At 39.9% G+C, this 25060-nt stretch overlaps 1 protein-coding gene across 7 annotated transcripts in view; it reads right to left on the reverse strand.

The window, feature by feature from the left end:
* LOC139452289 (transcription factor COE1-like) overlaps positions 1–24744 on the reverse strand; it is a 48984-nt gene extending 24240 nt beyond the window's left edge. For all 7 annotated transcript variants that reach the window (XM_071233704.1, XM_071233705.1, XM_071233703.1 and 4 more), the window contains exons 1-6: positions 24233–24744; positions 23836–23989; positions 23640–23703; positions 20344–20399; positions 18050–18123; positions 17050–17118 (exon numbers count right to left, since the gene is read on the reverse strand). In XM_071233704.1, coding sequence (XP_071089805.1) covers positions 17050–17118; positions 18050–18123; positions 20344–20399; positions 23640–23703; positions 23836–23989; positions 24233–24372 — 557 coding nt within the window. In that variant the 5' untranslated portion in view covers positions 24373–24744. The remainder of the gene's footprint in view (positions 1–17049; positions 17119–18049; positions 18124–20343; positions 20400–23639; positions 23704–23835; positions 23990–24232) is intronic.
* Positions 24745–25060: the final 316 nt, after the last annotated feature.

Here is a 25060-nt window from a genome sequence, read left to right on the forward strand (position 1 = left end):
TCCAAATTTGTACCAGTAAGAATTCGTCTCAAAAAGTCAAGTTTTGTTCCAGACGGATGAGAGCGTGTTCCATTCACCCCGTGGCAGGAGATACGATGCGACTGAAGCTATATACTGCCTCGGATGCTTTTGTTTGGGAAAATATTCTAACTTGTCTCTTGAGAGCGACACAAGCAAATTGATCACTGCTCTATTATAGCGACAGACAACGGCGTGCCGTCACAGCATTGGTGTCAGGGGGATGGGAAATGAAGGGGGTTTTACACTCCAAACTTGAGATTTACATTGTGCAAATGTTTACTTGGATTGAATTCACCCTGGTATAAAAGTGGCAAATTTGCATATTTGAAAGGTGATCCTGTTTTAAATACTAAATGGCATAAGCTGGTCTTGGTTTATGGGGGCTTAACGAAGGATTAATAAAGGATCGGATTTCACTGCAGGAGACACCGAGGTGAAACCATCATTCGGGTTAACATGTAATCAACGGAGTAACTATTTCACATAGAGTAAACACATCAACTCGTGGCGGAGGGTTTTTACAAGATAAAGTTCCCTTGGCCATCGACACGAGAGTAGCCATGCGTTTCGGATTGGATTGATGGATAATGTATCCTAGTAGCTACTCTGTCATTAGAGCAGCGATTGTAGTCCAGTGTTTGTCGGTACGCGCCAAAGGGTTCGCAATTTTGATGAGATATGATTAATTGATGAAAAATCATCGTAAATATTTAATGAAGAAGCGAATCGGCTTTGATCTGCGCATTACGGGCACCATCAACACAAGGCTACCGCTAGTGATTGCCATCAAATTCAACCACCAATCCTGCTTGATATAAATCCGCCCCATCGACACTGAAAGGTTTTTTAAATGTTACAAGGATTTGCAATGAGTCTTGGTTGTGGAATGGATCGTGTTTCAAAGCTGATGCTATTAAGGTATAGAGTGTCAAACCCCTCAATATGGCCTGGTTTAGTTTCTTCGTTATGAACTGTAGGCTCAGGGATGGCATTGTCGTAAATATGGCATGTCTACATGCTATATATGCGTGGTGTAGGTAATGTAAACACACAGTCACGAAACACGGTGTAACTTGTTGCCTAACCAACACAACATCATCCGACAACCGTTTAGCGGTCCCAAGGCACAGGGGAATTCGCTGCACAAGTTGCCATTTTTTCCACATATTCAAATCCCCAATGCCCTAAGCAGTTTGTTATTTCCACATTAGATGGATTTGATTACACGTGGAAGTTGTACAGGTTGTGGTAGCTGTCATCCCCCATCAAACAACGAGTCAGCAGTCAGCACCATCAACACACCCTTCACATACAATAGACTACGTCACATCTAACGGTAAAATGTAACAGTAAACATTGTCATGGCCAAGAATGTATCAGAATAATATTTTCTTTATGATTTGATATTTATGTTTTTAAAACTGAATAACAACAATACCGAAAACTGTTTGTTGTGCAGAAAAAGTTTACTGGTTTACAATAAATATGGAAGAGACGCGGCTCTAATTACACTTGAATTTTGTTTCCACGTTCATGATTATTGTCAGTCCTTACGCGTCTTAGTCGGTGACTATAATTATGAGTGCGGTATATATCATCACAATACTGTTTACCTCAATTTTAACACAATGAAACTATTTTTAATTATTCTGCTTGTATCGCCGTTTTTGTATTTTTACAGATTGTGTTCCATTTCTAAAAGCATCTAAGATTAATTCCTTTATGGATTCCTTACACATATTTGCATTTGAATTTCGTGTACACAGTACCGCTCTTTAACGTTCATCGTACAAGGCCATGAATAATTCACGGCTGTTCACGAGCCTCGGGGGACATTCCCTGGTTGTTAATTACAATGGTTAATCAACAAATATATATATACAAGCTGCAAGGTGGAGTGTTGCAGGAGGCTTGTTTACACCTAATTGTTGTTGTCAATCTCCTGAGGATTGCCCGTACATTCACACCCCGTGGTCCTATTGTTGCGCTTTACACTGTATAAGTTCCACTTTGGCGACGCACTGATTTCAATAAGCATAAAATATGAACGTTAACAATGAGAAATATTGTCAGAGAAAGACAAGTCCTATTTCTGTCATTAAGGACGAAGAAATACATAATGAATAAAAAAAGTAATTACTTTCTTCGTTGTTTTATATGGAGATTGCGTTTATTGAATTTTGATTTTTGTTTTACAAATTATTTAATTCTGAAAAGAAAGGTTTTAGAACGCTTTGAATATTTTAGATATGTGTTTCAAACCTCACATCAAATCTGCGTATTTACCCAGACCAGTGAAACGTGCGTATAAAGCTTTTAGTCACCTATTAATTTGTTTGTGGAAAGAAGAGCGGCGTGAAAACTCCGGTTTGTCCGCAGTCTGACCGACTAATGATGCCTTACATCCGGGCATGACTAAAAGGCTTTCCCATCCACTAAACACGAATGTTTGTTTAGATTTCAAAGAACGCGTACACATTTTGTTTGCAAAATCGTTTAATTACCAGAGGAGACCTTTGAATTCAAAACACCTGTGCATAAACTAACTACAGAAAATTGAATTAAAAACGTTTCAAATCTTCGAGTAATTAACATGATAAGAATCCAAATCACACTGAAAGAGAGATCAACTCCAGATAAGTGTCACTTTGTCTTTAATTATAGACCCACTCAGCTAAACGACGTAATGTAATTAAGAATTCACAGTTGTTTATCGATGGTTTTAGGCAGTGTCGCAAACAAATTGGCTCTAAATAATACATTTAAAGAGAATTTATCTAACTCGGACGTATTGGCCAGGTTGATGCCGGATTTGCATCAAGAAATCCTTGCTCCCAGTGTGACGGAATCAAAGACACCATTGTTAAAGAATTGAGTAACGCTTGCCCCCTAGGGATGGGCCGGGTGGTCAGCGAGGGTTTGGGGGTCAGTTAAACGCTCTAATTGCTGGCATCCATCTGCTTGTTAAGTGTTCTCGTGTCGTGATTAGCGTAAACAGGTGAGGACGTGTAAGTAGCAGGTTTGGGTATTACATTACGTGTAAAGTTGGGGGGTACCCCGCAGAGGGATTGCACAATGGCGGCTGGTAAACGCAGGGGGGACAAGCTCGTCGTGATATATACAAGACAATCAGGGGGTGGTATAACAAGCAGATTTGTTACTTCAAGGAGTGTGATCTTATCAACAAATCAATTGACTCGCAGCAGGGTAGGAGATAGCTGACACAACATTTGCTCCACCCCCGGGGATTCAACCCCACCCCCGCGGAGTCGCAGACAAATTGGTCCCTTGTTGCACATTAACCACTTGAAACAGGAATACATTCTACACACAAACTATTACGCTTTTCAACGTAAATGCAAAACCTGTTAGCATAAATCATCAGAGGTTGTCCCACACATACGGGACGATTATGTTACAACTTTAAGCATATGGTGACATACACGTATAATACCAGACAAATAATCAGTCTTCAAAAGATTAAAGTATTCTCATAATATACAGTAATTTCGGTATGATTCACGAAATTTGGACGTAAAATACGGAGCATGTATCAAATTGTCTGACAGAGCCAACACATCAGTGCGATGTCTTCTCGGGGGAAAGGGTTCGCCATATGGGAAGCGTCTTTGCTGAGGCAGAAACATCGAAAATGGGCTAATTTGCGGGATTCTATTCAAATGGGGGACCCCTGACTTCAGTATCAGCGGGCTCGAGCTGAGAGAATGACTTATGTTACAAATGTCGGGGTCATATTTAATAAGGCTCTTATCAGAACGCTGGTCAATATTATCAACAATAGCGAAGCCTGGAAGGAGATTTGCCAGACCGTTCCTTGCCCATTGCAGCGCCATTCTACAGATGCATTAATTTGATTCTCTGAGATCAAGCGCTTTCCCGACATTCATGTGTGTTAGGATGGGGAAAAGATGAAGTGGCAGAAAGGGGTGCCCAGGAACTTCAATCACCGGGACTAGCGTTCGGGGCGGGGGACAGGAGGCTAGGTTAACTAAGGAAGACACATCCTGTCTTCTAGCAGGCTTATTTCGCAGCGTTACGATAGAGTGCGCGTTAGATAGCCTTAGCATCGTTGCTATGAACTTTCATTTCCGCTATTGGATGCTTATCGGGAGACAGTGTGCATGATATGTCACTGCGCAAGGAGGAAAGACATTTTTCCTGGAATATTAATGTATTATATCAATTAAAATGTTCTTTTATCGCTTGTAATTGACCGTGAAACAGACTAGAGATGGCTGCGACGGTCCCTTTGTTTCCCAGCCTAATAACGGTGTTAACGTCAAGCGAAATGTAGTGCAGGAAATTGGCTGCTAGGAATTGCAACTGGCAAATACGTTAAGAGGCACGTTTTTTTATAACTCAGGTCACACCTCTGTTATCGGTGAATTATTAATCGCCAAACTGTCCCTGCTACTTCCAGTGTAGTGAATGAAAACACGAGACTGTGAGCTTAAACTCTCCACACACAAGTCGACAGACGCAGGGTGAAAACTGTCCATGTAGCGACTTTAGTTGGTCGATAATATAACACTTCATCTAAGTATCTGCAAGCTAGGACGCATACCATACATGTCTTCTGAAAGGGAAAGGAGGACTGTCGTGTAAACAATAGAGGTAGCAATATCAAGAATACTTTTAATATAACTATTTAAAAAAGGGATATTGTAGTAGTAGTAGTTGTAAGTAGTAGTAGTAGTAGTTTTCGATTAGAGGTAGTTGGTCTCCACATCTCATTTAGTTTTCATTTTGTCAGTAGTAGTAGTAGTAGTAGTAGTAGTAGTAGTAGTAGTAGTAGTAGTAGTCGATTAGAAATAGTTGGTTTTCCACATCTCATTTAGTTTTCATTTTGTCAGTAGTAGTAGTAGTAGTAGTAGTAGTAGTAGTAGTAGTTGTAGTTACCATGTAAGGCATGTCCGTACATAATACTAAACCGACCTGTAAATTTAAAAATAAATATTCATCACCATCGCCATCATAACAGCCTAATCATTTGTTGATAGCAGACTAACATCATTATTGTGCTATAGTTTTCCAGACTACCCGCCAGACAGGAGATACGTTCAACAAGCCTCGAAATGCTTTTATTATCATTATTATGATGGCAATGATCAGTCTCAACGTTTCTGCTGCATTGTTTTAAAGTTCAGAATGTCACAGGGTGTCTCACCAACAAAGTGCACCCGGCCAAACAATATGGCGCATGTCGGGATATGGTAAAATTTAATACAAAATTCGATATCGCATTCACGAATTTATTGTCGCGGAATTAAGATTGCAATTAGCAAATGGAAATGAAAATGGATGGTGCTGATGATAATACCCGAATTGTTAACAGAGTAGCGGACACCAACTGGAATTCATAAACTCGGAAATAAATCGTTAGTCGCACGCGAGAGAAATATACAAACTGTCAGCCTACATCAAACACATTTCATGCTGGCGTTTGTTCATACGCTCCCGCCATAACTTCTATCCGCACAGACACGCCTGAGTGGACACTAGCATCACCAGCTAATATCGTAATTTGAAATACGGCTTAATCAGCGAGGACCATATGACAATCACTCTCAGCCTTGGGTTACAAAGGACTGGTGTTGTCATAAAACACTGAGTGACAGGTCTGTCAGTTGAAATAGACAACACGGCGAGGATGTACATAATATAATTATTGGACAAAGTCTCATCATTATAATGGTAGCGAGTGTATAAATTTTATTATATCCTGGTATGAAACGTCGCGATTGTTAATACTGATATCGATTCTCGCTATCTGCATATTCGCTTCCAAGTCATCTCGGTAACATTGAAATCGTGCTGTATTCGCGTTAATGCCACTGACAGTCCGATCGAAGCGACGAAAGCTATTTACTATAAGCTGCCATTGTGTAATTGATTTTAAATGACAGTCCATGCATCCGCGATCCCATGAATAATTTGCTAGGTGTGAAAATACACAATATTGTTCGGCAATTTGATAAATGTGGTAACGGCGCTCAGCGGTATTAAAACCATCCTGTTTACCGTCCCGGAAGTCATGTCATTAAGGGTTATCCTCATTTTCGACAAAAGCACCATGAAAAATGCAAATTTCGTCAACAAACAGAAAAATCGAAAGAAATCTGTTGCGTTTAACTAATTTGCGATGTCTTAGGAAGTCTAAACCTCCTTGTCCCTGTAAAATTGGTCCCAATTCTCACTGTACGGCGAGAAGGAATCATGTTACTGGTCTCTTGAGTACGCGCGGCGGAGCGGCGATAACAAATTACTGCCACATAATATTGTTGTAATAACAGCTCTTGGGAATGGCAAAGATATAATTCTTCTTCCCGTGGTCTCTACAGTAGATAGAACAGAGTCCCCGGGGGCGGGGCTTAAGTAGCACAAATAAGTCGTTTGAGAGCCGGTGATTTACCGAACGGGGCTGGGCGAACAAGTCGAGAGAGCTATCACTTTGGGCGTTCGGCTGTGTAATTGCCTAAGACGTCTTCAGGTGGCCGATGTCGAGGTGAAAATTGAGATTGTCCGCGCGTGCAGCATCTAAAGTGGTCTTAATGCAATGCCGTTGCGGCAGACAATACAAAACCAGCAATTTAAACACATCTTGGTCAACAAGACTGCTTTAAAGCCAAGCGGAGTATCAATAGTTTTAAACGATTTCCCGCTATGACTCTAGGAGCTTAGACGCGTGACAAGAGGAGGTCCAACACTACTGGGACCTATCGCACAGACAGCGAAATGTGAGATGTCTGGCGGGAGAACGAGATAGAAACCTCCATTTAAAAGTTTAGTCATATACGTTAATTCGATATTGTAAATACATACGCCTTGGCATTACAAACCCGAAACGACGATTATGTAAGGGAATATTGAATTATGTATATAAACCTTTGGAATTCCCCGTCAACGGGGGTCTTTTGTATTCGTTAACGACTTCAGAGGATGTATTCTCCAAGTTTAATATGGATGTGTCATTTATTTTCGGAGTGTTTTTAAGTGTCTGCTAGCCGAAGACTAGGCAGATGGTGTGAGTGATTGTTCCACTGAATTTTCACATAAAAGAAACACTTTGCAGAGGCGAGAATGAGAGCTAGGGACGGGAGACTGGATAATTTACAGTTATGGTCTTGAATCTTCTTGGCAGTAAAAGCGCTTGCATCTCCTTGCGCTTAATGTCTTCAAGTGTCGTGGCTAGAGAAGATGCCCTCGCTGCGTCCATATTGACGACCAAGACGTTCTGATTGCAAACCAGCAAATTAGTCGAATTAATGAATTAATCAGCTACTATCCCTGATGAAGTGGAAAATAGGCCGAATTCCCTGACCTCTTGCTTGGCACCGGAAATAAGAGCAAATTAAAGCCGTCTACAGACGGCCATCAAATTTGAAGAATTTAGTGTTGGTTTGTGAGGTAACGTGGGGGTCTATGATGTGAGGGGGGAGGGGGGTCGGTACAGGCGGTGTCAAAGGGACTGAACCCACAGTGAACTAAACAAAAAAGATCCAAGGTTGTTTTTATTTAACAACTTGACACTTTAAGGTGTTAAGAGTCAGGAGTCTCGAATGGCCGGTGAAACGATTCCGTGAGGCGGTAGTTCCATGTCAAGAAAGAAGGGGACCCATGGTTCTGCTTGTGTATCTAATCAAAGCGTGTGTGGTTCACTTTATAAAGGCTGTGACAGGGACATGATCTTGTATCAAACGGGCAACTTGAGAAGTTGATAAACAAACAGCGGTGTTGGTGTCATACCAGCAGGTATCACCATGCCTCCATACCTTCCTAATTAGGGGCTACCCGGGTCACGTTGTGACGGCGTTGCCATCTCCCTGGGAAGCCTATTTCTTTAAGCTGACACTGTTTTAACCGAGAAATGAATACGTTTCTGGCGTGTTAGCAATTGCTTCCGTCATGTGTGGAGAAACAATATATTACTGCTCGGGTAATACGAAAAGTTGGATCGATGGAAGCAGGGTCGCTGTAGAGGTTGGCAGACCAGAGTGCCCGGCGCTTTTCAAACAGTGTATCGCTTTTACTTAGGAGAAACCAACACGGTATTGTCCATGAGGTATCAGGAGCGACCAGAAACTCAGGGAATTGGGCCCTGGGACTCTGAGGACTTGCGGATAAAGTTATCACACACTAAAGCACACTATTCAATAGCATTTTGTCCTCATTACAGTAAGGGCCCCTGTGGGGACGCATTTGATTGGCTAATCTGATCAGCGCGCGAGTTTGCTTGTTCAATTGCACATTCATTCGCTTGTTGTTGAAGCGGCCTCAAGAGACAAAGTAATGCCCTGAGCTCTATGCAAAGTGTTTGTAAATACACCGATTATCTTCTTCTACATTCTATCTATCAAAATTTAATCAGTGGAATGTGATTGCAAGAGCACCGGGAGATAAGAACCAACAACTTAAAAGCGCGCCGGCTAAAGATAAGGGGAGCGGATTGCACGCAAACCACGCACTACACATAGTTAAGCGAACCTGAACCTTTTGAGAAAATAATAATACTTCTTATTATTTTATGTTGTAAGTCTATTAGAAATTGTTTAAAATTTCATGCTCATCAACGATTGAATTGATTATTCAGATTAATAGATTACGAAGAATTGATGGAAATCCATGGTCTTGCCCAATCTTGAGAAATTCCAATATTGGCAGGTAAGGACAATCACCAACGCACTGAACACAAAGGCGCAATGATGTCATGAATTCCACGGAATGTTTTCTTTGGAAACAATGTCCATTGTTGACGGGGTACCTTTATATAGCGTTACCAGCCAAAACATTAGAATATTAATATCTATGAGTGACATGGCCACTTTTAATAATCAGCGGAAATTGGTTTTGGTCTTTCAGAAAGGATTGTCAAAATTACCTGATTACCTTACACATGCAAAGCCATCAAAATTCATCAGGAACATTAATTTGACGTGGAAAAAGTCAGTCGTGCGCTTCCTTCCCGAACGAAATTATACTATGTATGGCCACGTTGTCAACTGACGCCAGGCCATACGGCACTGGCAATAATCCACTATCGATCTGCGTCATAAATAAATAATAGCTATACGGGAGATGCACATATACAATAAGTGCAGGGACTTTACCCAAAAATGGCACTAGTTCCCATGGGAGGGCGGGATAGATTGATTTCTAACACCGTATCTCTGGGAGCGGGGACAGGCACAGGGCGATGGTTATGCTGGAAGGTGGTCAATGCCCAACAAGGTGGTATGAGTGGCTTCAAGGGTGATAATCTTCACAACACAACTCGCCAGTATACAAATAATAAAATGATGAAATGTCGCATTCAATTTACCTGGAGATATGTCTTGGTTTGAGCGCGATGCTTGAGTAAACCTGTCTAACCTTTACAACATGGCATCGAGTCTCAGTGGAATGTGACCACTTTGGGATGATTTGAATTGTGAAATTATAATAATGGTTTTATAGCCGATATATATTTTCAAATGTCATTTGTCACGTTTCTACATCAAACTGTTATTTTGAATATACCAGATAATAACCACGTGTTAACTTACGTGTTAAATTGCCATTTATGATATATAATCATTTTATAATGCAAATATTGCATTTCCTGTTATTTCCCCTGAGGAATTCCATACGTAAGAATGAATTGTTCTACAAATACACATAACAACAACAGCTAACCACTACAACTGCTACTATTACTACTACCACTACTACTACTACCACTACTCCTACTACTACTACCACTACTACTACTACTACTACTACTACTATTACTGGACATGACAGTAAGGACCGGACAAAATGATATTCAAAATAACTGATTTTACTGCGATTATTATTATAATTATTATTATTATTATTATTATTATTATTATTTAATCTTTCTTGTTTTTGTTTAAAAAATCAGTGTTAACCTAATATGTCTGATACGTCTCTCACAGCACCAAATCACTTTGGTATATTTCCCCCAAACGACTGTCTGGCAAGTTAGCCGTGGACCTGACATCGCTCTGCTCGTTCTCCCCCGCTGAATCAACAGCGGAATACCTAGGCTGTATACAACATAGCCGACACCCCTGGTCCCTCACACACCCTGGACACTTGTCTCTGTTTGTACTCCTTACCTCGCAGGAGCGTTGCTAACATTTGATATCCTTTTGTTACAAGGCGATGGAAACCACCTTCCGCTCCCTGTACGTTAAGGAAAACAGCTTATCGTCGTTTTCACATCAAACGGTTTTCTGAGAACCGGGGAACGAAGTCAGGAATATCGCGCGTTAGGTTCCGTTGTTTCAGTTGAGATTACCGATATTTAACTTAATGTAAATATTGTTCTTATATCTGAATGTGTACATTGTGTATATTATTGATATCTTAGTTGTGCCTTCTTTTTTTAAAAAGGATTTTTTTTGTAAATTATATCACCGGCATTCTGATATTATTTATATTTTTTCACTTATTTCAGTTAACACAAGGTTGGTTTCATGCCCCGGGCCATGCTGTTTGTGAGGTCTGTTGTAGTTGTCGTTCCTCCATATGATTCGAATATATTTAATAAAAAGGTAAATCCCTCTCCAACGGAAGCGCGTATTTCTTCCATCATAGTATAACTATTTGTATATCGTGTAAGTCCAAATTGTTTTAAAACGATCCCGAGTTTAGATAATATTTAACACCCATAAATCACACTGAAATGCATCCCAAGATTGTGTTCATTTTTAATGTATGAAACAAGTGTTAAGCGGAATATTTGCAAAACATTAATAACGAATGTCAACATTTGCCTGCAATAGTTATTAAACAATTTCCAATGTCTTTCGTAATTGCCAGCATTTATTTTTCATTCAATTTTCTCAGCATCAATCCTTTCAAAATTAACGAAATTCCAACCGTTTAACAGAAGCCATAATTAATCGATAATATCTTTGCACGTAGCCTTCCCGCCGACCAGATCTCATCAAAGCTCAGTAAACGGTCTCAAGCTTGAAACAGAACTCAATACATTAAGCTCGAGAACAAACACGTCATGTCGCTAACAGTAAACCGGAGGAATACAAGAATGAAATGTAAAAGTCAGTTCTCCGTCTACCAGCTGTCTTCCCTTTATGAAATCTAATTTGTCAGTTATTGCATATCTCTTGAAATCTCACTGTGAAAGTGCTTTATATTTACCGACATTGGCTTCTAATTGAATGATGTAGCGAGCGCCATTAAGAAGTATCCTTGTCGGCTCTGCAATCGTTGAATGATACGCCATTCAGTCATGTGCATAGAGTATTAGTCTGTTTATTCGCATTGCTTTCATTCAGCAGTTGGATGCCCACAGTCGATTTCTCGCTAAATTTTTGTTTCCATGTCCCCGAAATGCAATTTAGTGGCCTAACGCGAGCTATATCGCTAAACTATGGTTTTACTGTGCTTGCTGTCCAGCCCCAATTACACGAACAAACGGGAGCATCGCGCTAGAAAAATAGGCTAAATTTTGGTTTATCGTGTATAAATGAAATTTTAGGTCCAGCATTGTGTCCCCGATTGCAGTTGGCATCACCAGGAAAGAGAACAATTGCATCTTTGTTCTTCCGCATATTATTGTTGTCATATGAAGCAAGGACTTTCTGCGATCGATACACGGTACCTTTTGGGCGAGACAATTAAAAACAAGGCAACCACGATCGATAATTTTCTCGCCCTTTAGTTTTCAAAAACATGCTTTTTATCTATTTCTGTCATGTTGAAATGGAGCTTTCCTACAACGAATGAGATATATTAGTTGGGGGTATTGCCGAGTTTTACATACCTACACAACAAGGCAATGAATCGCCCTATACATATTCGCACGGTAAACTTTAGATTATTGATCTCTAACAAGCGTGATATTTCTTTAACACGTTATACAACAGGAACAGAAAACGTGAGAATTATACTTTAATATGTAAACTTTCCTTTCCGGATCTTGCCTGAAGATAACGGTTATCTTTTCCAATATAACACGTTTGCTATTTTTCACACTGACAAGGCTCAATAACATCAGTGAGTGTGATCTCTCCTTGACGGCAACACCGCGTCAGGCGGACAATAAATTGTCAAACCTTTGGCAGACGAAGCATCTTCCCACAGATTCACCCTTACTAGTTCTAGTCTTGAAATATTCATCTCTCGGCTTCCGACTCGATTTTTCCCACTTTCCTGCCCAAGACAAGCTTAACAAAGAAACGCCAATCTCCCTCACAAGCATCTGGTCTGGCCAATAAATTCATTCGACATTTTAGGCCATATTGGTCGTAGAAAAGGGTCTCACCCCAGCGTTCGATCCCACGATGGAATGAGCTCGTCTGTTAAACTCGGGAGGTTGTCGTGTGATAGCCTTTGCAGCCTGGCCTCGGTACTTAACATTTAAATGAATATATTTATCCTATCTTCAGAGCTATATTGTTTCTTTAAGTGACTACAAGAAACGTTTGGAGGTCATAAATTAATATACCTACTTGATAAAGCATATGTGTGATTATGATTTGGGTACATTCCTCTGTTCTGCATCATCAACACTTGGGAAAGTGTGGATGTACGGCTTTTGACAAATATGGCTTCATCATCCCCGTAACAAAATAAACAACATATCTTGTTTGATATTTAACGTGGTCAATCCGCGTATGTACAAATATGTCCATATGAATATCATCATACAACATGCCTATGCAAAACCATGCCCAGGTTATTATAGAAATGCCGTTCTATAAAGGAACTCCCGATGAAGAATAGATTGGCAAAAACGTATGTTAGAACAAGCTGGAATTTATAACAGTGACAGAATACAACCGCATGCTTCTAAATACATGAACAAACGCCAATACTCTCAATCCAGGTCCAGGAGAGTGAGAGATACTCTCGATGCCGGCTTGTGATAAAATCACTCGTCTTGGTAGCATATAAAATCCTTCCGAGCGCAAATCAGCCGGCAGATATCTCCCAATAAAGAAATTAGTCTTTCTCTCGGCTGTGGAGGACAATTTAGAAGACAATTACGGAGGTAATGTGATCCCGAACAACAGAAATCTTCCTCTGCCTTTGAATTGAGAAGATCTGGTCTTTCTAGTGAGAGCATTATGTGTCAGTGCTTGTCAATCAGGCTATCTAGTCGTCACGTGCGCTAATTAACGGTTAGAATAGCTCTATATATTAGTGTGAGAGTCACCCGAACAAAACGGTATGTGAAGTCGGTTCGGGCACCAACATATTCCCATATGCTAGGCTTGAATACGCTAAAGAATATATGTATTATTATTATTATTATTGAAGAGAGGGTTGACTAAATTAATTCTTTCAGTAATGATAACGCGGGTTCTAAATGCCACTTAAAGATTATTATTATTATTATTATTATTATTATTAGGTCTATGTTAAAACCAAGTATTGGACTATGATACATAGTGTACAGACATTGATTTAAACTTATGAAAAACATTATTCGACATGTATTCTGGATGACAGTGTTAAATGTGCATTTTAAAAAGAGAAGAAATAAACGTCTTCATCAGCAGATTTACCCACTAAACCAATCTTCTGTCGTTAACAAATGATTCCGATCTTAAGCAATGGCTGAACAACAGCACATGTTAAGGATTAGTCCAAGTAGTGTGATTAGCTTTATCGACGCGTCATCCTGAACCACGACTCCTGCAACTGGGCCGACCTTCCCTAGTCACGAATCCCTAGACGCAGCTCTGTGATAACAGGACAAATTATCACTTCAACCGACCCCCATCTTAATAACCTTTATGGAATACGTTACAATTTCATAAATAGCCACCTCTGGCAGCCCGACCACGCGAGAAGCTCGTGCTGCACGTGGCACCGTCCGGCCAGAACCACCTAACTCCGTCAAACCATAGAGCAACGTAAATATTTTCCCCATTAGATAATCAAAGCTCATCGAACGCAGACCATGAGGGTTCTCAAGTGTTTCTGAAGCCTGTGTTAAGCCGATGCTAAGATGAACTGGTGTTGAAGTGAGCCATCGCTGGGCAATAATCCCCTTCACCATTAGCCTGTCTGCACGGGCTCGCCGTGTGCCACTCAGTAACTGCCACATCAAGACAAGATGACCAAATCAAATTTTGTCGAAGCAGTTTACCTTCAAACCGAGATTTGTCCAAGTCTCCGGTCTCTTGGCCCTCAAAGCGAGAGCGTCCTGTTGTGAGATTACACGGCCAGGAACGCCGATCTCCCGAGTTTAATTCAGTGTTAATGTTTGGAAGGCGAGGGGGAGAAACTAGATTAGGAACAAGACAACGAGTGCCTTGTTTATTGAAAACCTCGGCTTCGGAGGCAGGTGTGATGTTGGTGGTAAGATGAAGGAAGATGGCATAGGGTAACCTACGCAGTAGTGTTGACACCTTGCCGTGTTGCCCTCATCAAACTTGGATGACGCCAAGCAAAATCAAACTGCCACTGCTGTCAAGTCGCTTGTTGGTATAGTGGACGGAGAAGGCTGGTGGGAATGATGGGCTTCTCGATCTAATTCGGTTTACTACCTTTGTCTCGAAGTTTGAATCGGAATAGAATGGTTACAGGTGGAATCTAGCGCTAGTTCGGGAAATCACGAGTTTCGATATATCAGGAATGTTAAGGTAAAACTCCCAAACAAACGGATTTGGATTGAACATTCGACATCGGTCAACAGTAAATCGTTCGAGGTATACGTGTTCGAGCAGGAAGAAGACTTTTGTTCTGTATATGCCACTTTACATCAATAAACACATACTCTGGTTACGTGATTTTCTTGACACCCACACCCCTCTTGTGGGACAAAGCCTACCTCAAAACATATGTACATATACGTATGTGCTGATAACAGCGTATTTGGAAATATGCGTACTTGACAAGATTATTGGTTCCGAAATAAAACCAAACTGACATGATAAGGACTCAAGATGACTGTTGGATGCGAAAAAGATCCAAAAATGACAACCATTAGATTTATACCCGCACTTACGGTGCATAGATAATACCACATCTTACAAAAATAACAAACACAATTGTTTTTGTCATACAACTATACCTCTATATACGATCTCGGATATGATACAGTCTAAATTAGACATATTACACAAGTTACTATGACAGCTTTGAAATGGCAGAATGTCTGTTCAAGAATTAAGTAAACAGATTTATCTACTATTCCCTGCATGAGTATCTACAGAACTCCCGGGAGATTGTGTATAGGACACGGTACCTATGTATGTACTGTGCTACACGGTTGGAATGGTCAAGCGGTCACAGCCACTGTCCGACTGGTGCGCATGGTCAACATATTTCAGTTTAATTATTATCAGAGAGAGGAAGTGGCTGTAAGGGATACCATGACCACACCACACTGACCTCTGCCCACCTGTTTCAATACTGGCACTGTCCTTAAAGGCCTAGGTTAGTTCCAGTGCACTGAATAGTACAGAGAACCCATGTAAGAGAATATTATCATATTCTTGGACAGTCCTTTGTGTTCAATGGTACCACGTTGGTACCAGCTGAACCAAATGATATTAAACTATGAAAAGACTTTTTGTTTTATAGGGTTGATTACAAGCTATTTAAATTTACAGTTCAAATCAGCTGACAACATCATTCAACATAATACAGAAGGAAAACGGCTTGTTTTTTTAATTAAAATATTTTTTTAACCATCAATTACATATCTCCGTTATTTTTGATTACGTATCCATAATATCGAAGGTACTTTTATTACAAAAAAAATGTAATATATCATTTATCTTGAAATGCATCCCACTTTTGTGTCTGACAGTAGTAACATAGTTAACATATGAATATGATATTGATTAAACAGCTGTGGTCTTATAGTGAGACAGTACGATGCAATAAATCAAACTTTTCAAAAAGTCTTAAATCTTATATCATTCTTAACATGAAGGTATAAATGATGTATAATCAAGACGGAGGTAAAATTTATCATGATTCAGCGACAGACTTCCCTTAATCCCGTTCTTCAGAAATAGGGCCATTCAAGCGAAGACAATAGAAATATGAGAATTCAAGTTGCTGCCATCAAATGACGAATGTCAATGGGGCAGTTTAATTATTATAGATAGGCTCGGATTGTCATGGTAGAGATCGACTTTTCCAAGGGGGCTACAATTGCTCACTTGAAATATCCAAGCCTTCAGACTCCCAACTGTTTTGAGCATCGCATACAGTTGGCTAGCCATTGGAAAATCTGGTTATCTTAACGCCGATCTTTTGTGTTGGTCAACGTGCAATTAATGGCCTTGCATCGTGGAGAAATTAGGGAAGGTGTAACTGACAGTCCCGGCTGTAGTTTAATACTGAGGGTGACAAATGAAGTACCAGGATCCATAGGCGGTAGACTACCCAGTGTTCTGGGTTTGCAGGCCACCTGTCACAGGAACGCTGCCCCGGGAGGGGGATCGGGTAGGGGGTCTCTTTATAGGTGTACATATAAAACACCATGAAAATAGTTCATGTTTCAAAATTGCACATCAACGAATGACTTTTAATCTGCTTTGAGGCGTTAGGGATATCAGTAAGGATGGCGATGAAACAGAAAAGAGGGAGATTGAGACACGATGGCGGACAATGGGAAGGGGATGGGGGCACGTGCCCCACTCGCGACTCGAACAATGGGACAGCTCTGATACTTGCCACAAGCTCATCGGGTCAATCACGGCACGTGAACACACAATGCATGCTAGGATCGAACCCAGTAGAAATGGTTCGATAGTCATCTGAAGATGCCGGAGGATGACCCAGAGAATGAAGTTCATCGGAATGTCCCAGTTGAAGTTAATCATGGATGTAAAAAGCCACCATGTGTGGTAACAAAGCAGTCGTGTCTGTGTGTAGGTAGGGGTGGATGGAGTCGTTGATGACGGTGTTTTGAAATATAGTTTGATAACGATGTGTACCAGGGATCAGATGGTGTTCAACCATGGTTGAAGGCTGATAAGATACTGACTCAATTCACAATAAACGTCTCCTTACCTGTCAATGATAACCGGATCAGATGGAGTCTCATTTCGATTTCCACAACTTTTCTTGTCGCAACATCGGCTAGAAGATTAAAAAATACATTTACAACAAAGAAACCTTGGTACACTATAAAGAATGGTTTTTAATAAAATAATACGCTCGAACATCAACGTATGTGTTACGTTTCAAGACACTCAGTACAATATGTGTAGCCTGTTCTTACTTGATGTCTTAACATAGTAAAAGTGGTAAAGCCGTGAAAATCCGGGGTAAAATTGATCTTCAGTACCCCATGCTTGTCGCAAGAGGCAACAAACACCATCGGGTGCTGAGGCACGCTTACGTGGTTCTTGCATGTCATTGTATCCCAATTCCGTGTATCGATGCTCATGGTGTCAATCACTGGATTTCATGGTCCAAATTCGATTATTTACAGGCCACCGTCATATAGCTAAAATATTGCTGAGTGCGGCATTAAACAACCCATAGATAAATGAAAAAAATAATTAATAAAAGTTAACACTTAATGTTAGTGAACCATATACGAGGGAACACAAAAAAAACGCGCTTATTATGGCTTTTGTCTTACCAGTTCATACGTGTTTATTTTTTATTATTTAATTCACTCTTTCTAAAAAGTGTAACAATAGAAGTTAACAAATGCACTTATTTCATTAGCGGTTCAATTCTGACTTCATCTGCCAGCGCAGCGTGCAACTTGACCCTGAGCCTGGTAGAGCTTCCATGGTATCACATGGTACTCAACAGCTATCGATTGTACTCTGTACAAGATATCCTGCACTATCTAGATAAATTATTCAGGTGTTTTATCAAAATATCTAGATAAGCGTAAACATGTGTATGTCATTTTAACTAGATATGGTATCACATGAACAGTTGTATATAATACTCCTCTGTATGAATTATATACATTGACGAGACACGATGTGTTTTGTAGCGGTCCGGTTTTAGGACCAGTTGAAATCAGTTTTGTATGTGCTAACATAATTACCTGCACATCACTTCGTGTGTAAGTAAAACTCTGCACATTTCTGGGTTTTTATCCTGGCCTTCATAAATGATTGCCTGTAAGAAAAGAAATAATTATTCATCATGTGATTCATAATAACACTAAATAAACAGTATCCATATGTGTTTTGCGGTAAACAGATCGAAGGATTGGGTGTGGTGGGGTAGGGCGGGGATAGGATTACGGGTGGGAGGAGGACTTAGGTCATGGTATTATTTTTTTTTAAATTGCTTCTTATTTATCATAAAGTAAACATTCTAAAAAATATATTGAAAATGTTACTCTATCGTTATGGTGAATGAGAATGTCGGGTTCTTTAGGTGTTTAAATATAATTATTGGTTACATAAACTTATATAAAATTAAACCTATTTCTCCCTTTAATTCAACAAATGTCGCGTAAGTTGCGAATTGCTTCATTCAACGTTAATCAATTCAGCCGCTTTCAATCAGTGTGAAAAATTTTACGAAATTTCATAGGATACAACTTTAATAGACTTGACAACACGTGTGACGTGTGATGCAGCAGAAGAAAAAATAGTTTATTTCTTTAACCATGCATTAGAAAAACACAACTTATTTGATCATTTAAAGTCAGGGTGTGATTGAATGAGCAAAACAGGCCAACACACTGTGGGTCAGTGTGAACATCGACTAAGCTATTGAGTAATCTCCCCTTGTACGTGTCGGCCTCACTTGGGAGTGGGGAAAAAGTGTTTACATTCAACCGTGAGGGCCTAATCACGCAGCAGTTCTACACAATGAAAATAAGACCACCATTAACAGTTGACGGGCCGATGCCTAAATTGGTGTTTTCCAAATACGCTCCTTACATAAACATTCTTGTTTATTGGTTTCCTCTAAAGCCAAACGTATCGTCCTAACGCCTGCACCAGACGAAAGCTATCAGTGAATCAAAACATCCCTGGGAATTCATTTCAATGAATCCTGTGAACGGGAAACAGTGCCCGGTTGACACTAAAAGGTCAAAGCGATTTTCTCACATTTTGGAATCGAAACATAAATGAAACGAAACGGGATTTCGTTCACTTACAAAACGCATTGAAAATCACGAGGACTTTGGGGAATAAACTGTTCTTAAACGTATATTTGTTGTTTATATTTTAAGGTTTAAATACGAATACAAACACGACTTAACGTCATAAAGTAGATACTTTAATAAGTAAACAGGTCGCTCAGAGCGTAAATACCCAAGAGCCCAACGCCTTTCCTTGTCAGTTTTAAATACAAGCTACAATCCAGTTTAATATTCTGCCATTGTGAGGATCTATGGTAGTCACCAGGGCCCGTCTCTAGGGCGTTGTAGAATGCTCATTGATTTGGCGTCTTCTAGATTGTTTTAATTATTTGCCATTCTTATCTCATGGGACGAAGATTACTCTCATGCGTGAAGCCTTCACAATACTTAACCGTACAACCAATCGAATTCCCTTTTCCGTTTGTGTTTTCCGCGACGTCTTTCCGTAATGATCATACTTACTAAAAGCAACAGCTATTACGGAAGACTTCATTCGACTCCGTGAAATATTATAACGGCTTTCTAATGACACATATTGTTTTTTTGTTTTTTCAGAATGTGTTAAGGTCCAGACAGGTACGATATTCGAGTGTTTGTTAGAATCAATAAATTGCGAGTTTGCATGTTGTCCTTCATCTGGGCAAGGAAAAGGTGTATTGAACTGGACCAGCCCAGCCTTACTGTCTACATGTGGTTAAGATGGCTTGGCGCGCGCTCCTGGGATTTCTAATTTACTGGAGACTCATTTCACAGATGAGATCTTTGTGTAATAATGTCATGCTGTTGTTTTTTTCTGTTCTTATGCTAAAGCGTGGCATGCTGTAAACAGTATCTATTATTGCCCGATAATATCCGAAACGAAACAAATAAAAAACGCAAATAAACAAATATTCCCTACAGTTTTATTCGGTTACATCTCAATGAAAGTGTATTATCGCAAACCTCGTTTACAATTCCCCAGGGAGGAACTGACCTCAGAGGGGACGTGAGACAAATTTAGTTTTTAATCTAACGCCTCCTCCCACCCCCCTCTCACAAAGAGCGCGAGCCCCTCCCCCTGGCCACTCACAGTCAATGCAAGAAGAAAGAGCAGAAAATTACAGCTCCGAGCCCAACAAGGCGATTCAACTCCGAGCAGATAAAACGTGCATGGACTACACAAGTCCAAAATTCGTATTTGGAGACAAAAGACTCGAAATAGAGTTTGTTAGCACTGGTTACCATGGTAACAGTCTTACCTGTTTTGAGACGGAGTCAATAAGACGGACATACAAATCTTGCTCCTGTCGCACGCCTGAAATAAAAACAAAATAAATAGAATTAGCTGGTTTGTTTCTTGCATTCGGGTTGTGTTTTTTTGTGTTTCAAAGTGCAGAGAGGATATTCGTGCGGTGTAGCTGTAGTCTGGATCGTTATTAACAACCATCAACATCTAACTAGTTATTTAACAACAAATAATTTGTCACAATAGCCATCAGAATAATCTACAACGATTTCTTTTCGAGATTTCGCAATACGACCTTTGCGTATGATTTCTCTGTCAGCCCTTTTAATTAATTAAAGGAGTTCTTGAATTAATGCTTTTATTTGCGAAGTGATTATACAGCTTTTATTCATCTGTTTCAAATTCCAATAAGTGCTGCAATATATGTCTACCCTGATCTGATCATGGCTGTAAATATATTAATTCTGGCATTGAATTAATTCAATCTCCTCGTCAACATTTTTAAGTCAGCATATGACGTATGTTAGCTGGCACTTACAAAACGTACAATAAACGATGTATTTAAGTACAGCAGGTTAGGGAGTCAGACTTTGCCATGTGTTGGATTCTGGGCATCTCTTTACCGTTATATAGCCCTCGGCATTTTCGAATACATACTATCAATAAAGCGGTTTGATGACACCCCGCGTAAGCCTAAAACGCTATTGAAAACTGCATGGGTCTCCGAGTTTCAGATACAATTTTCAGTCAGTGTACAGCTGAAATTAACACGAGCAGCAAATGTAGATGCAATTAATTATCGCATATAACGAACAGATGGTCCGTCCCGTCGCAGATGAAAAGAACAACAGAAATTAACAACTTAGTGCAATCGACACGACTATTGTCACCATTGTAATTTAAACTCAAGCGGAACTTTTTATCGACAGACCGGGGGGCGGGTAATGTGTATGTATTTATTATGTATGTTTCAAACATGGCAAGTCACGCAGCTTGATTCAAACATAAACAACAGAAATTAACAACGTTAATGTTATCAACACCGCCAAGCCGGTATGGTATTGTAAACTTTGTAAAGTTCCCCCGCATTTATACATTATCTACTCGCTGTTCATGTGATCTCATTGTCAAGTGTGCCAAACACATGATACAAATAATGAAATTCACATTATGAAAACACGGACAATACTGACAAGTTAAAATGATGATAGTAGAATTATTGACAAATTTAAATGAGATGAACATTATAAAAATAATGACATTATTGACAAGTTTAAATGCAATTTCATCACCAATTCCTTGTAAGGTAGTTTAAACCTTACCGAGTAAATCTTCTAAATCCACTCTTATCGATGAACTGTTGATCGTATATTCATTGTATTCTTTCCCTAACTTACATGACTATTAAGACCACGATACTGTAATTACCCGAGGCGTGGTGGGCGTTTTTCACGGAGATGAATATTAAATAAATTCAGATTTTATCAGTCCTAACTATAACGTGTATGAGCTGTTATTTTCTTAAACAGTAGGCTTTGTTCTTTGGGCTGATGTATATAAACACATGTGATTTACATACAACTTTAAATTATACATTTCTTGTTAAAAACAACTGAATGAAATATATCACGGAATTGTTAACAATATTCAATTACAAGTTACGAGTTTCATGCTGCAATTATACCTCTTAATATTGATAAAAGCGTATAAATATTTCAAATCAAAGCGATGCAAACGAGCACACAGCAATGATACGTTAAAATAGCATGGTACATATATGGTACATATATGATACATTATCAAGGAGACGACCGTTTGGTGTTTATTTGAGGTCATTTACCTAATCTTTTAGTGTCTTTTAACACAATGTAGTTATCGGTAAATGCAACAAACGTCATGTCTGAGAATGCGTTATAGACAAATCCATTTGTAGAAAATTGAATTGATGACAGTGGCATTTCTCATAAAATATTCAGCTCAAATTCGACTAAGCGTAAAGATGACACTAAGCATAATTTGACAGCTTTGAAGCAAGCATGTGTATCGATGCTTGAACAGTCGGTTTTTTTTAATTTATGAGACCGTAGGTCTTCCATCCGATTCTAAAGGGTCTTAATAGGAGTCTCAGTTAGCTTGATGTTAGTTTCAATAACATATACGTGAACCAACTTTATACTTTTCAAAGGGTGTCAATTTCCATGTGAAATTGACAACGTTAAGATTGAAATTGACATCCCTCAAACTGCTATCTGTACTTTAACAGAAGACTTAATTCGTTGTCTAGGAGTCAACTACTTAAGATAATAGCAAAGTATAATTGTTTAGAAGCCCCCGAAGCAATGGCCCATGAATGTGATGAAGTAGAAGATGCATATAGTGAAAGATTCTTGGAATTATTGGCTGATTGATGAGACAAGTTTTATCAAAGAAAATATGAAATAATTGATTGATCAGTTTCATTTACATTTACAATGTTTTTACAATGTCGATTCACACTTGGTGGAAAATAGATCTTATTATGTGTTTGATAATGACACGTGCTCGAAGCGGTTTGTGTTTACATTAAAAACATAGACTAATTGACAGAACGGTCTGGGCCATAGAGAACCATAGTCCCCCAAAGAGCAGTCGTTCTTTGAATCTGTGACATATTGTTGAAACTATGCCGTTGTGATTATGTGTTGAAATAACGACATTTTCCATTTGAATAAGTCTACAGCTGAACCATGACAAATAATACAGATGCTACCTACAAACTCTTTTGCAAAGGGAAAATATTGTCATGACTTTCATTTTTACGCGGAGCTTATACATTTTTAACATGCTTGCAGAGTAGGCCTAAGCCAATTCTACAATGTCGGGCTAAGAAAAACACTGAAACGCAAATTGATTGACTGGCAGGCCATTTTTGTGAAAGTTTAAATAATTAATAGGTCCATTGAAACAGATGATAAAGGGCTATATGGCAAGGAAGAAAACCTGGCTTGTAGTAATGAGCTTCAACGTGCAGCCAGTGTTATTTGTGCACCTTGAATCGCCGTGACATATGCTGCCCTTTATTTTTCGATATTAAGATAATATATTGACATAAAGACTAAAAACGGTTTATTTTCACCAAGAAAATTGATAATAATCGGGATATTTATTATTTATAAAAAAAGCCAGTGAAAGCGGGCCGTATATCGGTATATCATTTTTATGTATTGTGTCACTTAGATAAAGAAACAGGGGTTAGGACAACCGATCCCAGGAAGCCAGTCTGTAAGCTGGTGCTGTGGTGTTTGTAATATAAGAGAAATGAGTACTTACCGTTGGCGAAAAGCAATTGAATCCTATAGTGAATTCCATTGTTAGTTTTTTGTCCTTCAGATTCCTGAAAATGATATAAAAAATAACATCAAACAGGGTTCTATGTGAGACGTTCATTCACTGCTACTGAAATTGATACGTTTACAATGACAAGAGCGTGATGATGATTACAAAAACAGATGACGGATGGACTTACCTGATCTTTTTCCACGAAGTCTATAAAAGCAGTCCTTTCGACTTCCACGGGTTGTCCTTGCCGGTCGTACAACGCGAGGACAAAATGGAAGAAATTACTCTTCCTGAGATTGCTGGGTGGCTGTTTTTCGAAGTGAGCCCGGCCGAGTCCGGCACTGTAATAATAACGCACAAAACAAACATTAGAGCCAGCAGAGACAGGCGTAAAATAAGGCCGATTTGGGAATAGAGTGATTTTTCCGTGATCACGAAATCGAAATTATATGAGATGTATTACAAAACGGATTGGTCTGCGGGGAATGGAGGTATTATCAGTGTCCACGGGAATGAGTGCCCCCGAAGGGAGGCTAGTCCCCGGGGTCGGGAAGAGGAAGGAGGGCGAGGGAATAAGCACGTACCTGCCACCCTGGTCTACGACGGTCGGCTGCATCCAGTTTCTTACGGGTGTCAGTGTTGTTTGAGAAGGGTGGGTACTCTCTTCTTTCATGGGGGAAGTATTAGAGGAGGATATGTTGGAACCCGCTGGGTAGTCGAACATTAAAGTTTGCCAGGTCGGGCGTACGTTGACAATCACACGTCAGAATTAGCACACGCACATGCATTCACACGCGAATAAAATCACATGTAGTTTTACGCCGTAATCCCAAGTGCCTGTCGGTGACTATGAGAGGTAGATTCTAGGACGGAGGTACGCTGCCAGTGGTGAAGAAGTAATTGACGACACAAGATCCTGTGAGAGTCTAACTGTTCTCGCCTTTAGTCCATAACGCATCTCTCTCCACTCCCGTCACTCTATCACCAAACATCACCCATTGACCACCAAGTTAGATAGACTCCTCTGAGTGCTACCGCCAATTCTGGCTAAAAATCTCTCGAGATCGGCTTTTGTTGCTTTCTTCAGTTGGATGTTACCCTGGCATCCCAATGGACTATCGCGATCCCGTGGGAGGAGAGCACGACCAGCGATGGGGCTCGATTAGCCAATCGCGTGAGCCGCTTGCCTGATGAGACCGGGATTACCGCCCATGCGCCGTAGGGGAGTGGACGAGCGAAGCAGCGGGCCAATCAGATACCGCCAAAGGTCATTGTTAATTTCGACGAATTGGTGCTATTTTCATATTATCATACTAGCGCAGAGTCACACGCTGTAATTGAAATTGAAATGGTAGTAACCTCTGCTATCTCTCGGCGCTCAGCGTTCACTGTCAGTAGCGGGGGACCTCCAA

The sequence above is a fragment of the Haliotis cracherodii genome, unplaced genomic scaffold, assembly GCF_022045235.1.
Source record: "Haliotis cracherodii isolate W230 unplaced genomic scaffold, xgHalCrac1.p SCAF_9, whole genome shotgun sequence".
NCBI classification, from domain to species: domain Eukaryota; kingdom Metazoa; phylum Mollusca; class Gastropoda; order Lepetellida; family Haliotidae; genus Haliotis; species Haliotis cracherodii.